Source organism: Enhydra lutris, unplaced genomic scaffold (assembly GCF_002288905.1).
Source record: "Enhydra lutris kenyoni isolate GAN:26980312 unplaced genomic scaffold, ASM228890v2 scaffoldscaffold92, whole genome shotgun sequence".
NCBI lineage: Eukaryota > Metazoa > Chordata > Mammalia > Carnivora > Mustelidae > Enhydra > Enhydra lutris.
The window spans coordinates 108,037-125,326 of NW_019154176.1; the positions used below are offsets into that span (position 1 = coordinate 108,037).

The window sequence follows — 17,290 nt, forward strand, 5'->3', positions numbered from 1 at the left end:
ATCCAGCACCTGTTCTTGTTGTGTTACCTACTCTGCTCACAGCTTTCTCTTTGATGTTGTCCTATGGTTTTGGTGAGCTCTTGTCTACGGCTATTCACACAGGCTCTTTCTCTGCCTTATATGTTTTTCTCAAAATTATGTGCATGGTTCACGAATCCACTATCCTCAGCTTTCCTGCTCAAAATCCCCTTATCAGAGAAGATACAATGGAAAGTTTTCTCCTCAGTGTGGCACTACCTTGTCTTGTATTATTTTACTTATTAGTGAAAACCAACACTTGAAATGTCATTTGCTCACTCATTAATATTTTATTGCTCCCTCTGACACACACATATCAGACTCAATCTTGTTAAGGTCAAACACACATCACTAGTTTATAATGCTTTCAACAATGCTTGCCACAAGATAATTGGTGAAAATATTTGTTAAATGAACAAAAAACATCTCAGGAAATTTATAGAGGACAGCACTGCTTTGGGTATATGTTTCAATTCGGGACTGCAACTTTTTTCAGTATCATGGAAAACATGGAGCTTTTGAAGTCCTTGAAATTTTTAGCTAATTATTCTAGATGGATAGGTAATGTAGGAGAATTAACGAGTGAAGCAATTTGAAAACAAAAATTTCAGCAGAGAAATACAAGCATTTCTCCCTCTCTCTCTCTCATCTATCTATAGTGAGGGTAGAGGAGGAGACAGGGAGGAAGAGCATCTGAAATAGCCTCTGCTCCCAGAAGAGTCCAGTATGGGGCTTGAACTCATCACCAGGAGATCATGATCTGAGCTGAAATCAAGAGTTGGTTGCTGAACTGACTGAGCCCCCTAGGAACCCCAGTCACGGCATTTCTTTTAATTCTGTGCTCACTGCTTGTGACTTTATTGTGCTCTTGTCTCTGTTCCAGCTGTTTTCAACAGTTACATGGAACAAAGGAATCAAACTGCTGTTTCAGAATTTATCCTCCTGGGACTTTCAGAGGAGGGAGAACTGCAGCCACTGCTCCTGTGGCAGTTCCTGTCCATGTACCTGCTCACCTTCAGTGGGAACCTGCTCATCATCCTGGCCATTGTCACAGACTCCCGCCTCCACACACCCATGTACTTCTTCCTCTCCAACCTGTCCTTTGTAGACATTTGTTTCACCTCTACCACCATCCCCAAGATGCTGCTGAACCTCCAGACACAGAGCAAAGTGATCACCTATGCAGGCTGCCTCAGCCAGATATACTTTTTCATGGTTTTTATGGGAGTAGACAACTTTCTCTTGACAGTGATGGCTTATGACTGGTTTGCGGCCATCTGTCACCAACTGCACTACATGGTTATCATGAACCCCAAGTTCTATGGCAGCCTGCTTCTGGCGTGCTGGGTGTTGAGTGTTCTGGACTCTCTATTACATGACTTAACTGGTTTTGCAATTGCCCTTTTGTACGCAGTTAGAAATCCCTCACTTTTTTTGTGAACTTAATCAGGTGATCCACCTTGCTTGTTCTGACACCTACTTCAATAACCTGGCAATTTATCTTACAAATATACCTCTGGCTTTTGTTTCACTCATAGGTACCCTGTTTTCTTACTCTAAAATTGTAACCTCTATTTTGAAAATTCCATCTTCCGGGGACAAGTATAAGGCATTTTCCACGTGTGGGTCTCACCTCTTGGTTGTCTCTTTATTCTATGGTACAGGCTTCGGGGTGTATCTTAGTTCTGCTGTTTTGCAAAACTCGAGGACAACGGCCATAGCTTCAGTGATGTACACAGTGGTCACACCCATGCTGAACCCCTTCATCTATGGTCTGAGGAACAGAGACATAAAGCTGGCGCTAAGTAAGCTCTTGAGCAGGAAGACAGTTTCTGCATAGAAGGATCCTTTGTTTCAAGATAAAGATGTGAGTAACAGGGCTCAAGACCCTAGATGACCCAGATCATGATTTTTGTATCAGTTCATGGAAAGATGATCTACAGTTCATCTTTCTACACTATTCAGTCTTTAATTTTTTCATACATAACAAGCAACTATCTGTTTATTTTTTTCAGTTCAAAGTTTAAAAAAAATTTCCAGTTAGTTAACAGATTGTGTAATATTAGGTTCAGGAATGGAATTCATTAATTTATCCGTTACTTAAAACATCCAGTGCTCATCACACAAATGTCCTCCTCAATCCCAATCACCCATTTAGTGCATCCAACCCCATATCCTCTCCAGAAACCCTTAGTTTGTTCTCCGTTTTTAAGAGTCTGATTGTGGTCTGTTTTTTTAAAAAGTTTTCTTAAAAGATTTATTTACTTATTTCAGAGAGAGATAGAAATAGCATGAGTTGAGGGGGCAGAGGGAGAGGGAGAGAATCTTAACCAGACTCCATGTTGAATGTGGCGCCATTTGCAGAGCTTGATCTCACCACCTGCAGATGATGACCTAGGCCAAAATCAAGCGTCAGTTGCCTAACAGACTGTGCCATCCAGATGCCCCGTATCTTGCCCAATTTTAAGCTACCAATTTTATTTCCAATCACAGTCTTAGTGGGCCATAGTAACTTGGCCAGCAACATCACCTTAGCGTCTTTGGGTTCAGTTTGGAGGAAAAAGTATTGTATTTATTGCTATTTTACAATCTTCACTCAGGGGAAACTGGATCCATCAATTGAAGATCTGGGTCAGTGATTGATCTCAGGTCTGAGAGTGAAATAGAGATTATGACCTATCAGTGCAGTGATACAGTCACTCTTTTCTTCATGATATTTAGAGGGATTTTGATTTGTTTTGTTTTCCTTAGTTATACAAATTGGATGAGTCTTTAGTAAGCTGCCCATCATTTTTGTTTTATGGAGACACCATGAATACTTTGCCATTTTGAGAAATCCCTGTGGCTCTCACAATTTAGATGAGAATGATGAATTCTTACATGAACTATGAATATCAAACCTCAGAGAGTTGTGGGCTGTTGACATTGACTATTGACATCCCCCTGTTCAGGATGGGCTGACCACAGGACAAATCCATTTCAATTTGAGCATGTTCATGGCAACTATCTTACAGGGGAGAAGTTCTGTAGAGCTTGTCAAGGAGGCCATTACAGCCTCACCAAGTCATTTCTCAATGACTTTATTTTATGACCTCTGAACCCTTATTTTGGGTATACTTTGGGATTGAGGTGTTGAATCACATAACATAGGTTTATCACATCACAACACCCTGTTCTCCCTCTACATCATATAAAGCTATTTATGGCATTGACATTCTTAGAGTATGCCAATTTTTTTCATCCCTTTATTTGTCATGGTAAAATATATATGAAATTTATTATTTTGAACATTTTGAAGCATTCAGTTATGTGGCATTAAAGACTTTCTCCCTATTGAGCAACCACAGCCCCTATCCATCTCCAGAACTTTCTCATCATCTCAAACTGACCCTTTTGGTCCCATAGAACACTAACTCTCCACTGCCTCTCTGACTATCCCCTGACTCCCACCATCTTACCTTCTCTCTCTAAAAGTGCATCCTGTAGGTGCCTCATATAGATCAAACTTACACTATTTGTCCTTTTGTGTTTGGCTGCTTTCACTTAGCATAATGTTGGAGAGGTTCATCTATGTTGTAGCCGGTACCAGAATTCTATTCTTTTTACAGAATAGAATGAATGACAAATGGTATTCCACTGTCTGTGGTCACCACGCTTTATTCATCTGTGATTTTGTTGAGGGAGATTGGGGTTGTGTCCACATTTTGGCTACTGTAAATAAAGCTTTATGACAAGTGGTGTCCAAATATCTGTTCTAGTCACTGCTATAAATTCTTAGGGGGCATATAAGTAGGCATATACCCACTGGTGAAACTACTGGATCATATGATAATTCCATGTTTCAGTTTTTGAGGAACTGGCACACAGGTTCCCACAGAATCTGTGCCACTTTTTAAATTCTCATCAGCTAAACATCACCAGGTTCCAATTTCCCCACGTCTTCACCAACTCTTATTTTCTGTTTTAGCTTTGAAAATAGCCATCTAGTGTCTGTGAAGTGGTGTTACATTACTGTTTTGGTTTGCATTTCCCTAAAGATAGTCATGTTACCCATATTTCATGTACTAAGTATTGACTCCTGTATCTTCCTTGGAGAAGTGTCCCTTTGTGTGTGTGAAGTGGTAGTACATTATGGTTTTGGTTTACATTTCCCCAATAATTAATGATGTTGCACATCGTTTTTGTGTTAAGCATCAATTCCTTATCTTCTTAGGAGAAATATCTATTTGAGTCCATTGCCTGTTTTTTTCTCACCATTAATTTTTTTTAATTATTTTAAGTTTTGATTCTGGTGTAGTTAACATACAGGGTAATGTTAGTTTCAGTTGTACAATATAGTGATTCAATACTTCCATAGATCACCCAGTGTTGGTCAGAGGAATTGCACTCCTTAATCCCCATCACCTACTTCACCCATGCCCCCCATTTCCCCTCTGGTAACCATCAGTTTGTTCTCTAGAGTAAAGAGACTATTTCCAGTTTGATTTTCTCTCTCTTTTTCCTTTGCTCATTTGCTTGGTTTCTTAAATTCTTCATATGAGTGAAATCGTATGGTATTTGTCTTTCTATTGCTGACTTATTTTACATAGCATTACATTCTGTAGCTCTGTCCATGCATTGCAAATGGGAAGATTTCATTCTTTTTTATGGCTGAGTAATATTCTATTTTATGTATAATTATATGACATCCTCTTTAACCATTTGTCTGTTAATGGATTTTTGGTTTGCTTCTATGGCTTAGCTACTGTAAATAATGCTGCTATAAAAATGTATCCTTTGAATAATTTTTTTTGAATTTTGGGGGTAGTTACCCACCCAGAAGTGTGTTTACTGGATCATAAAGTAGTTCTATTGTTAACTTTTGAAGAACCTCCATACTGTTTTCCATATTGGCTTCACCTGTTTCCATTCCCACCAACAGTGCAAGAGAGTTTCTATTTCAGCAAATCGTTGCCAACAGTTGTTCTTTCTTTTTTCTTAAATTTTGTTTTAGTGTCATTTGTGAATATCTTCTCCCATTCCGTGGGTGGACTCTTTGTTTTGTTGACTGTTTCCTTTGCTGTGCAGAAGATTTTGATCTTAATAAAGTCCCAAAAGTTCACTTTTGCTTTTATTTCTTTTGCCTTTGGAGTCATATCCTGAAAGAACTTGCAATGGCTGGTATAGAAGAGGCTACTGTCTATGTTCTCCTCTAGGATTATTTTTTTTAATATTTTATTCTTTTCAGTATAACACTATTCATTGTTTTTGCACCACACCCAGTGCTCCATGCAGTCCGTGCCCTCTCTAATGCCCATAACCTGGTTCCCCCAACCTCCCACCCCCGCCCCTTCAAAACCCTCAGATTGTTTTTCAGAGTCCATAGTCTCTCGTGGTTCACCTCCCCTTCCAATTTCCCTCAACTCCCTTCTCCTCTGCATCTCCCCTTGTCCTCCATGCTATTTGTTATGCTCCACAAATAAGTGAAATCATATGATAATTGAGTCTCTCTGCTTGACTTATTTCACTCAGCATAATCTCTTCCAGTCCCGTCCATGTTGCTACAAAAGTTGGGTATTCATCCTTTCTGATGGAGGCATAATACTCCATAGTGTATATGGACCACATCTTCCTTATCCATTCGTCCGTTGAAGGGCATCTTGGTTCTTTCTACAGTTTGGCGACCATGGCCATTGCTGCTATAAACATTCGGGTACAGATGGCCCTTCTTTTCACTCCATCTGTATCTTTGGGGTAAATACCCAGTAGTAGAATTGCAGGGTCATAGGGATGTTCTATTTTTAATTTCTTGAGGAATCTCCACACTGTTCTCCAAAGAGGCTTAACCAACTTGCATTCCCACCAACAGTGCAAGAGAGTTCCCCTTTCTCCACATCCTCTCCAACACATGTTGTTTCCTGTCTTGCTAATTTTGGCCATTCTAACTGGTGTAAGGTGATATCTCAATGTGGTTTTAATTTGAATCTCCCTGATGGTTAGTGATGATGAACATTTCTTCATGTGTCTGATAGCCATTTGTATGTCTTCATTGGAGAAGTGTCTGTTCATATCTTCTGCCCATTTTTTGATATGATTATCTGTTTTGTGTGTGTGGAGTTTGAGGAGCTCTTTATAGATCCTGGCAGTGATCAAAAACCTCCCAAAAAACAAGAGTCCAGGACCTGATGGATTCCCTGGGGAATTCTACCAAACTTTCAAAGAAGAAATAACACCTATTCTCCTGAAGCTCTTTCAAAAAATTGAAGCAGCAGGAAAACTTCCAGACTCTTTCTATGAAGCCAGCATTACCCTGATCCCCAAACCAGGCAAAGACCCTACCAGAAAGGAGAATTTCAGACCAATATCACTGATGAATATGGATGCTAAGATTCTCAACAAGATCCTAGCAAACAGCATCCAACAGCACATTAAAATTATCCACCATGACCAGGTGGGATACATTCCTGGGCTACAAGGATGGTTCAACATTCGCAAGTTCATCAATGTGATAGAACAAATTAATAATAAAAGAGAGAAGAACCACATGGTCCTCTCAATTGATGCAGAAAAAGCATTTGACAAAATCCAGCATCCGTTCCTGATTAAAACACTTCAAAGTCTAGGGATAGAGGGAACATTCCTGAACTTCATCAAATCAATCTATGAAAAACCCACAGCAAATATTATCCTCAATGGGAAAAAGCTTGCAGCCTTAACGTTGAGATCAGGAACACGACAAGGATGCACACTCTCACCACTCTTGTTCAACATAGTATTAGAAGTCCTAGCAACACCAATCAGACAACAAAGAGAAATAAAAGGTATCCAAATTGGCAAGCAAGAAGTCAAACTCTCTCTCTTCGCAGAAGACATGATTCTTTATATGGAAAACCTAAAAGACTCCACCCCCAAACTACTAGAACTCATACAGCAATTCAGTAACGTGGCAGGATACAAAGTCAACATACAGAAATCAGTGGCTTTCTTATACACTAACAAGGAAAATACAGAAAGGGAAATTAGAGAATCGATTCCATTTACTATAGCACCAAGAACCATAAGATACCTGGGAATAAACCTAACCAAAGAGGTAAAGGATCTGTACTTGAGGAACTACAGAACACTCATGAAAGAAATTGAAGAAGACACAAAAAGATGGAAGACCATTCCATGCTCTTGGATCGGAAGAATAAACTTTGTTAAAATATCTCTACTGCCTAGAGCAATCTACACTTTTTATGCCATTCTGATCAAAATTCCACCGGTATTCTTCAAAGAGCTGGAGCGAATAATCCTAAAATTTGTATGGAACCAGAAGAGACCCCGAATCACTAAGGAAATGTTGAAAAACAAAAATAAAACTGGGTGTATCACATTGCCTGATTTCAAGCTTTACTACAAAGCTGTGATCACCAAGACAGCATGGCACTGGCATAAAAACAGACACATACACCAGTGGAACAGAGTAGAGAGCCCAGATATGGACCCTCAACTCTATGGTCAGTTAATCTTCGACAAAACAGGAAAAAATATACAGTGGATAAAAGACAGTCTCTTCAATAAATGGTGCTTGGAAAACTGGACAGCTATATGTAGAAGACTGAAACTCGGCCATTCTCTTACACCGTACACAAAGATAAACTCAAAATGGATAAAAGACCTCAATGTGAGACGGGAATCCATCAGAATCCTAGAGGAGAACATAGGCAGTAATCTCTTTGATATCAGCCACAGCAACTTCTTTCAAGATATGTCTCCAAAGGCAAAGGAATCAAAAGCCAAAATAAACTTTTGGGACTTCATCAAAATCAAAAGCTTCTGCACAGCAACGGAAACAGTCAAGAAAACAAAGAGGCAACCCACGGAATGGGAGAAGGTATTTGCAAATGACAGTACAGACAAAGGATTGATATCCAGTCGTATACACTTTAACAAGCATTTCTCCTTTGCCCCTCCCTCCAGACCCTACTACCCACTTGCCTACTGTCTGATTCTCAGAGATCAACATTTTTAAATTCCACATATAAATGAGATCTTGCAGTATTTGCCTTTCTGTGTCTGGCTTACTTCACTTAGCATATTGTCCTCCAGGTTTATCCACATTGTTACAAATGGCAGGACTTCCTTCAACTCTAACACTGAACGATATTCCAGTGTGCATGTGTGTGTGTGTATGAGTGAGTGTGTGTACACACAAATATACATATATATCCATATTTTCTTTATCCATTTATCCATCGATGAACACATGGCTGTTTCCATATCTCGACTACTGTGAGTCATGTTGCAATAAACATGGCAGTACAGATATCTCTTTGAGATACCGACATAATTTCCTTGGGATACATATGCAAAAATTATCATGCTGAATCCTATGGTAGCTATACATTTTTCAAATTATTATGCAGTTTTTCATAAGTGCTCTACCAATTTATATTCCCATCAGTAGCGCACCAGGGTTCTTTTTTCTCTGCATCCTTGCCAACACATGTTATCATTTCTCTTTTTTTTTCTATTTATTTTTTAAATTTCTTTTCAGTGTTCCAGAATTCATTGTTTAGGCACCACACCCAGTACTCTCTGCAATCCATGCCCTCCATAATACCCGTCACCAGGCTCAGCCAACCTCCCACCGCCCTCCCCTCCAAAATCCTCAGTTTGTTTCTCAGAGTCCACTACCTCTCATGGTTCACATTCCCCTCCAATTTCCCCCAAGTGACTTCTCCTCTCCAGTTCCCCATGTCCTCTGTGCTATTCCTTATGCTCCACAAATAAGCAAAACCACATGATAATTGACTCTCTATGCTTGACTTATTTCACTCAGCATAATCTCTTCCAGTGCCATCCATGTTGATACAAAAGTTGGGTATTCATCCTTTCTGATAGAGGCATAATACTCCATAGTGTATAGGGACCACATCTTCCTTATCCATTCGTCCGTTGAAGGGCATCTTGGTTCTTTCCACAGTTTGGCGACCATGGCCATTGCTGCTATGAACATTGGGGTACAGATGGCCCTTCTTTTCACTCCATCTGTATCTTTGGGGTAAATACACAGTAGTGCAATTGCAGGGTCATATGGAAGCTCTATTTTTAATTTCTTAAGGAATCTCCACACAGTTTTCCAACGTGGCTGCACCAACTTGCATTCCCACCAACAGTGTGAGAGGGTTCCCCTTTCTCCACATCCTCTCCAACACACGTTGTTTACTGTCATGTTAAATTTTGGCCATTCTAACTGGTGTAAGGTGGTATCTCAATGTGGTTTTGATTTGAATCTCCCTGATGCCTGGTGATGATGAACATTTTTTTCATGTGTCTGTTAGCCATTTGTATGTCTTCTTTGGAGAAGTGTCTGTTCATGTCTTCTGCCCATTTTTTCACATGACTATCTGTTTTTTGAATGTTGAGTTTGACGAGTTCTTTATAGATTTTGGCTATCAGCCGTTTGTCTGTACTGTCATTTGCAAATATCTTTTCCCATTCCATTATGGAGACAATCTTTAGAAACAAAGACTTCACAGGTAACATGATGTCAATAAAAACATATCTCTCAATACTCACTCTCAATGTGAATGGCTTAAATGTGTCCATAAAATGACACAGGGTTGCAGATTGGATAAAACGACAGGACCCACCCATATGTTGTCTACAAGAGACCCATTTTGAACCTAAGGATACATCCAGACTGAAAGTGAAGGGATGGAGAAACATCTTTCATGCCAATGGGCCTCAAAAGAAGGCTGGGGTAACAATTCTCATATTAGATAAATTGGATTTTAAACTAAAGACTGTAGTCAGAGATACAGAAGGACACTACATCATTCTTAAAGGGACTATCCATCAAGAAGATCTAAAAATTGTAAATATTTATGCCCCCAATATGGGAGCAGCCCATTACATAAGACAACTGTTAATCAAGATAAAGAGTCATACTTTGAATTCCTGGTTGATCCAAGCATTCCTAATGTGTTTGAAATCCTTCGAAACTTTTCCTTGTGGTTGAGCTCCAGTTTCAAAGCATTGTGATCTGAGAATATGCAGGGATCAACCAGGAAATCAAAGAACTTAAACAATCCATGGAAACCAATGAGAATGAAGACACTTCAGTCCAAAACCTATGGGATACAGCAAAGACGGTCCTAAGGGGGAAATACATAGCCATCTAAGCCTCCCTCAAAAAAATTGAAAAATCCAGAATACACCAACTTTTTTTACACCTTAAAGAACTGGAGAATCAACAACAAATTAAGCCAACCCCACACACAAGAAGGGAAATAATCAAGATTAGAGCAGAGATCGAGGAGATAGAAACTAGTCAGACAGTAGAATGCATCAACAAAACCAGGAGCTGGCTTTTTGAAAGAATCAATAAGATTGATAAACCATTTGCCAAACTAATTCAAAAGAAAAGAGAGAGGACCCAAATTAATATAATTATGAATGAAAGGGGAGATATCCCGACTATCATCAAGGAAATAGAAACAATCATCAGAAGTTATTATCTACAGTTAGATGCCAATAAGCTAAGCAACCTAGATGAAATGGATGCATTCCTGGAAAACGATAAACTCCCAAAATTGAACCAGAAAGAAATGGACAACCTGAATAGACTGATATCTAGTAACAAGATTGAAGCAGTGATCAAAAACCTCCCAAAAAAACAAGAGCCCAGGACCTGACGGATTCCCTGGGGAATTCTACCAACCTTTAAAGAAGAAATAACACCTATTCTCCTGAAGCTGTTTCAAAAAATTGAAGCAGAAGGAAAACTTCCAGACTCTTTCTATGAAGCCAGCATCACCCTGATCCCCAAACCAGGCAAAGACCTCACCAAAAAGGAGAATTTCAGACCAATATCCCTGATGAATATGGATGCTAAGATTCTCAACAAGATCCTAGCTAATAGAATCCAACAGTACATTAAAAAGATTATCCACCATGACCAGGTGGATTTATCACTGGGTTGCAAGGGTGGTTCAAAATTCGCAAATCAATCAGTATGATAGAACAAATCAATAAGCAAAGAGAGAAGAACCACACAGTCCTCTCAATTGATGCAGAAAAGGCATTTGACAAGATACAGCATCCGTTCCTGATTAAAATGCTTCAAAGTATAGGGATAGAGGGAACATCCTCAACTTCATAAAAGCAGGGGAAAATATCCAATGGAAAAAAGACAGTCACTTCAATAAATGGTGCTGGGAAATTTGGACAGCTATGTACAGAAGAATGAAGCCTGATCATTCTGTTACACCATACACAAAGATAAACTAGAAATGGATAAGAGACCTCAGCATGAGGCAGGAATCTATCAAAATCCTAGAGGAGAACATAGGCAGTAACCTCGTGGACATCGGCCACAGCAACTTGTTTCAAGACATGTCTCCAAAGGCAAAGGAAACAAAAGCAAAATGAACTTTTGGGACTTCATCAAGATAAAAAGCTTCTTCACAGCAAAGGAAACAGTTTAAAATAAGGCTTAAGTGGTGCCTGAGTGGCTCAGTGGGTTAAGCCTCTGCCTTCAGCTCCGGTCATGACCCTAGGGTCCTGGGATCGAGCCCCGCATTGGTCTCTCTGCTCAATGGGGAGCCTGCTTCCTCCTCTCTCTCTCTCTGCCTGCCTCTCTGCCTACTTGTGCCTCTGTCTGTCAAATAAGTAAATAAAATCTTTAAAAATAAATAAATACCTTTTAAAAATAAATAATTTTTAAAAAGAAATTTTTTAACAATCAAATGTGTAGTTATATAATTTGTCAATGAAAAGCTATCTTAAATAAATATTTTAAGCCATTTAAGTGGAATATCAATATCAGGTATATTTATCTTGGAATTATAATTTGGGGACAGCTCAGTAATTTTAAGGAACTTCAAAAAAAGAAAAAATTAATAAAGGTAATATAATGATGAAATAATGGGAATAACAAACATTTGCATGATTAACTTTCACAAAGGAAGATATGAAGAATGTTGTTTATTAGGTATTTCCAGTAGACCATGTAATGTGCCATGTAGTTTATCTCTTTTTTTAGCATCTTAATTTTATTTTTTTCAGTGTTCCAAGATTCACTGTTTATGCACCACACCCAGTGGTCCATGCTTTACCTCTTTTATCTCATTGAGTGATCCCAATATCTTAGTGAGAATAAGTATTTTCAACTTACAAAAATCTTAAGGGGTATATGTGCCTGGTATTATATAACTAGTAACTATAAATTCGCTAGCCTTCCCACCTCTAGGCATTCTTGTTTGATTGGAGTCACCAGAATGAAAGCAATAAATAAAATTAAAAATGAAGAAGAGTAACCTATATGGCTCAAATCTCAGGTTGTAGAAGATACTCAGTGGTATTAGCCAGGCAGTGGTCTTATTCAATAATCCTGAACTGCATCATTGGCCAGGGACCAGCAGATTTACTCTTCTAGAAAGACCCTCTAAATAGATTCACCATCACTCATTCTCATCATTAGAAATTAAGAAACATCAGCAAGGTGGCTCGCAGTGCAAGAGTGGTAATACCAGGCAAAGAATAAAAAGCAGAACAGGGAGATCTGGTAATTTTAAATTGGTGGGGAAAAGGGGAAGAAAGCATTCAGGCTAGCTGTTTGCCAAGTCAGTTCTTCTAGGATACATATTTTCTTCAACAGGAAATATTATTAGCCCACATCCCAAGATCAAGTTCCCCCAATGCTGAGGCTTCATGTTTCTGTACCATGAGGGGCAGGAATTTTGCATTTCATTCAGGTAGGTAGAATTGTGAGAATCTTCAACTAAAACCATTTTAGTGTTCTCTGTGCCTTTGGAGAAATGTCTTTTTCCTCTGCTTAATTCACAGCTTGTTCTTGCACTATTCTGCAGCCAAGGGAAAATATGGGACTTATTTTGGGATTCCTCAATTTATGATTATATTTTTTGTTATTAATACCTATAAATAATTTTGTTCTTAGAATAAATCATTTGAAATAATATGGTGTCTGTAATTTGCCCCCAAATTATCCAGTGGGGGCAGGGACTGAGTAAAAGTTTGGATGAAATAAAAGTGACCACAAGTTTATAATTATTGTAGCAGGCTAATTAATACACACAGGTTGAGTTGACTGTTTTCTACATTTTACTGTGTTTGGAATTTTCTATTAAATTGAAAAAATATTTTATTATGTTATGTTAATCATTATACAGTACCTCATTATTTTTTGAAGTACTAAAAAAATTTTTAAATAAAGATCAAGTTGCACAAAGTCGCAGAGCCAATGAGTGGCAGAACTAAAATTCAAATTTAATTGCATTCAACTCCAAGACCAGGGCTGTACTCTCAGGCCAGCTAGGAAGTGAAAATGGATTTAAGCCACTTGAAAAGAAGAAAGATCCTGACTGTAAAAAAACTAGTATTAGTATCTGAATAAAGACAAACAGATCTGGAATTTTCTTCATAACGGGTATGTCATAAAATGAATGGGGAAAGAGGTTCTAAAACCTGTGTCTATTACTTTCCATCTGTGCAGATTTTGACCCCTATACCAAAAGCCTGCTGCTATCAATTCCTCAGGAGACTTCTGGAATATAAAAGAGAGAAAAAACATGTGCCCCGCTAGGTCCTCTGGGAAAGTCTAGGAGACTGACCAGAAGGAAACACTGGACTGCTCTAAAAGCCATGGGGTCATAAGGGAGAGTTGCCTTAACCAGATTGTAGTAGCTATGTCTGTGGATGGTTTGAATTTCATTTCTCAACCATACTTACCTTCTCTCTCTGTTCTAGGGCTTTGTGTCCTGTTAATATCACTGGGAACTATTGCTCACAAGAACAGAAGTGAGTAGGTGTAACAAACCCCATCCATAACCTGAAGCTGAGGAAAGGGACTTCACACTAGCAAAGGTCTTTTCTTGGGAATAGTCTTTTTCAGCTTTGAGAATTTGACCCTGCTTCTCCCCCAAACTTTGAAGACAATTCCTTGTATGAAGACAGGCATTGCGTCCTTCTCTTCCTTCCATCTTGTGTTCTCATCTGGGAGTTGGCATCTTCTAAGGGCCTTCAAATCCCTATATCCATTCTCCACAGCTCCCTGTGCTCTATACCCACAGAATGCCCACTGTACCAATGCCACTTCAGAGCCTGCCTTTTTTTATTTTATTTTTCAGTGTTCCAAGAGTCATTGTTTATGCACGACACCCACTGCTCTATGCAATACGTGCCCTCGGTAATACCAACCACCAGGTTCATCCATCCCACCACCCGCCTCCCTTCCAAAACCCTCAGTTTTCTTCTCACAGTCCACAGTCTTTCATGCTTCATCACCCCCTCTGATTTCCCCCAATTCACTTTGCATAGCCTTTTTATCAACGTATTTTTCTCTTTGATGGGCAGTTCTATGAATTTTTTAAAGATTTTATTTTTAAGTAATCTCTATACCCAAAGTGGGATTCAAATGTACAACCTCAAGATCAAGAAACATGTGTTCTTCCAACTCAGCCAGATAGGTATCCCAAAAAGTTCTATGAATTTTCACGCATGTACAGATTCGGATTACCACCACTACATTCGGGATCCAGACTCATTACTTCCATTATCTCGAAAAACTCCTACCTTCTGTTCCTTTATAGTCACCCCACCCCTCTGCCCTGGCAACCCCTAACCTACAGATGTTTTCTTACACCTGTAGCACTGTCTCTTGAAAATGTTATATGGATGGAATAATACAATACAATATGTAGCCTTTTGAGGCAGATTCCTTCTGCTCAGTTTAACATTTTTTAGGTTCATCCATATTGTTTTGTGTACCGATAGTTTATTCCTTTTTTCCTCCATTTTTGACGTTTTTATTTTCCAGAAAGAAAATTGTCTACAGTTAGCCTGGCTTTACAATGACTGTTTTTTTTCTCCTATTTATCTGAATCTTAGGTTTGGTTAATAGTACAATTGAATAAAGTTATTTCCCCTATGTGGACTGCAAAATTATAATCTGTTGCTAGATACACACATCACATTACTCCACAGACCATTGTTCTAGAGGGAAGGATATAGTAACCCTCATTTCTGGTTCTTTGGTATAATCATCCAGTATTTTTAATAATATAGATGCCTGGACCATCCCTCCTGAGATATACTGAATCATGCCCAGACATGGAGCTCAATATGTGTATTTCTTTAAAGTTTCAATGAAAATTTTGGTGATTAGTTCACTCATTTTTATTGCTAAATAATATTCCATCATACAGTTGTACCACAGTTGGTTTATTCTTTCATCCATTGAGGAACCGTTGGATTGTGTCCAGTTTGAAGTGATTAAGAAATGACCAAACTATGGAAAGAGCCTAGATGTCCATCAACAGATGAATGTATAAGGAAAATGTGGTGTATACATGTGTATACACACACACACACACACACACACACACACACACACAATTGAATACTATGCAGTCATCAAAAGAATGAAAACTTGCCATTTGCAAAGACATGGATGGAACTAGAGGGTATTATGCTAAGTGAAATAAGTCAATCAGAGAAAGACAATTATTATATGATCTCACTGATATGAGGAATTTGAGAAACAAGACAGAGGATCATAGGGCAAAGGAGGGAAAATGAAACAAGATGAAACCAGAGAGAGAGATAAACCATAAGAGACCTTTAATCTGGGGAAACAAACTGAGGGTTGCTGGAGGGGAGGAGAATAGGAGGGATGTGGTGGCTGAGGTATGGACACTGTGGAGGGTATGTGCTATGGTGAGTCCAATAAATTAGATTGCTTTCCAAGTTGTTTTAAATGGAAAAGCATGCTGTGGATGGTACCTATAGTACGTCAATGGCTTTTTCTTCTTCCTTATCTTCCTTTTTTATTAATTTCATGCATGTTTCCGTAAGTTTATCTTAATCTTAAAACTTTTCAAGTATTAGTCCAAAAAGTAAATACTACTTTTTAGTAGTATTTAGACAACAATTTCATCATAAGCATAATTTGATTGTCTACCACTGCTCTGAGCACTATGACAGGCACTATGACTCCAACACTAAACAATGCATAGGCTCTGTCTCCTGGAGATTTTACTCCAGTAGACAGACAGACCTGTAGGCAAATGCAGTATAAACCAAAGGTATGTGATAATTAATAGTCACTCTTCACAAACCATCCACTTCATGGGTAAACAATGTCTTTCTCATCACTGTACTTCAGTGCCTACCACAAAGAAGGCACACTGGAAATATGCATAAATGAATAACTGGAAAGAGCTGTGGTCACACCTTGGCACTCATAGTTGATCTTGATTTTGACCTAGTTTTCACAATCTCTGGTCTTGTCTTCCTCATCTCTAATTCAGGAGCAATAATACCTGAGATTAAGAGATTAAGTTTTTATTTTATTAAGTTCTTTATCTTACAAAGCTAAGTGCAATTCATTTTTAAGAAAAGCTTCACAGACTTAAATTACTTGAGGATTTCTTAATCCATTATTCATTTCCAACACTAACCATTTTTTTTACATAGTTGTTTGACCAATGTTTGAGAGTATTCAAATGGCTAAGAGACAAGGGGTAAACGTTTAGTAACCACAAAGAGGAAAGTAAAATATTAAATCTTTCAACATTGACAAATGTGATAGCAATGTATTTGCTTTGAAATTGGCTCACTGTTTCAAATATTTTATTTATTTATTTGAGAGAGAAAGAAAAAAAATCCATGTGGGTGTGAGGTGGGGGGCAGAGGGAGAAGGAGAAGCAGATTCCACACTGAGCGGGGAGTCCAACATAGGGCTCAATCCCAGGACCCTGAGATCAAGACCTGAGCCAAAGGCAGATGCTTAACCAACTGAGCCACCCAGGTGCCAAAATGTGCTCACTTTTAAACATAAATCTTACTGGGAACATGATGCTGTTTATAAGCTACTTACCATCCCTAAAGAAGAAAAATTTCTGATCTTAAGTTAAGAGAAGCATCTCCTACCTTACTGTCTAGGTTACAAACAGAAAAAAAAAAACTATAGCAAGTATAGTCCAAACTCCACTCTCTTGGTTTGTAAGTCAACAAAAGAGTATTAAATTTCTATTCTAATTAGAAAAGAAGGAAAGATAAGTTGGGAGGCAAGTGGATGTGAAAACACCCACGCTTATTCAATGCTGCGACCACAATCACACCCCTTCCTCATTTTTCACTCACAAACTGCTCAGAGGAGGAACTTCCTTTGGGTGGGGAGATAGCAGGGATGCTGGAGACATTCTGGGTCAAAAACAAGTTCCCTCTGGGTGTGGCACTGGGTGGGGAGATAGCAGGGATGCTGGAGACATTCTGGGTCAAAAAC

The 17,290-nt window shown here is 38.7% G+C and overlaps 2 protein-coding genes across 2 annotated transcripts in view; both read left to right on the forward strand.

The window, feature by feature from the left end:
* LOC111162483 (adhesion G protein-coupled receptor E2-like) overlaps positions 1-17,290 on the forward strand; it is a 211,067-nt gene that overhangs the window by 101,730 nt on the left and 92,047 nt on the right. The gene's annotated exons all lie outside the window — the stretch shown is intronic.
* LOC111162409 (olfactory receptor 7C1-like) lies at positions 919-1,858 on the forward strand. Its single transcript, XM_022526819.1, is given in 2 exon segments — positions 919-1,404; positions 1,406-1,858. Coding segments are annotated over 2 exon segments (939 nt in total).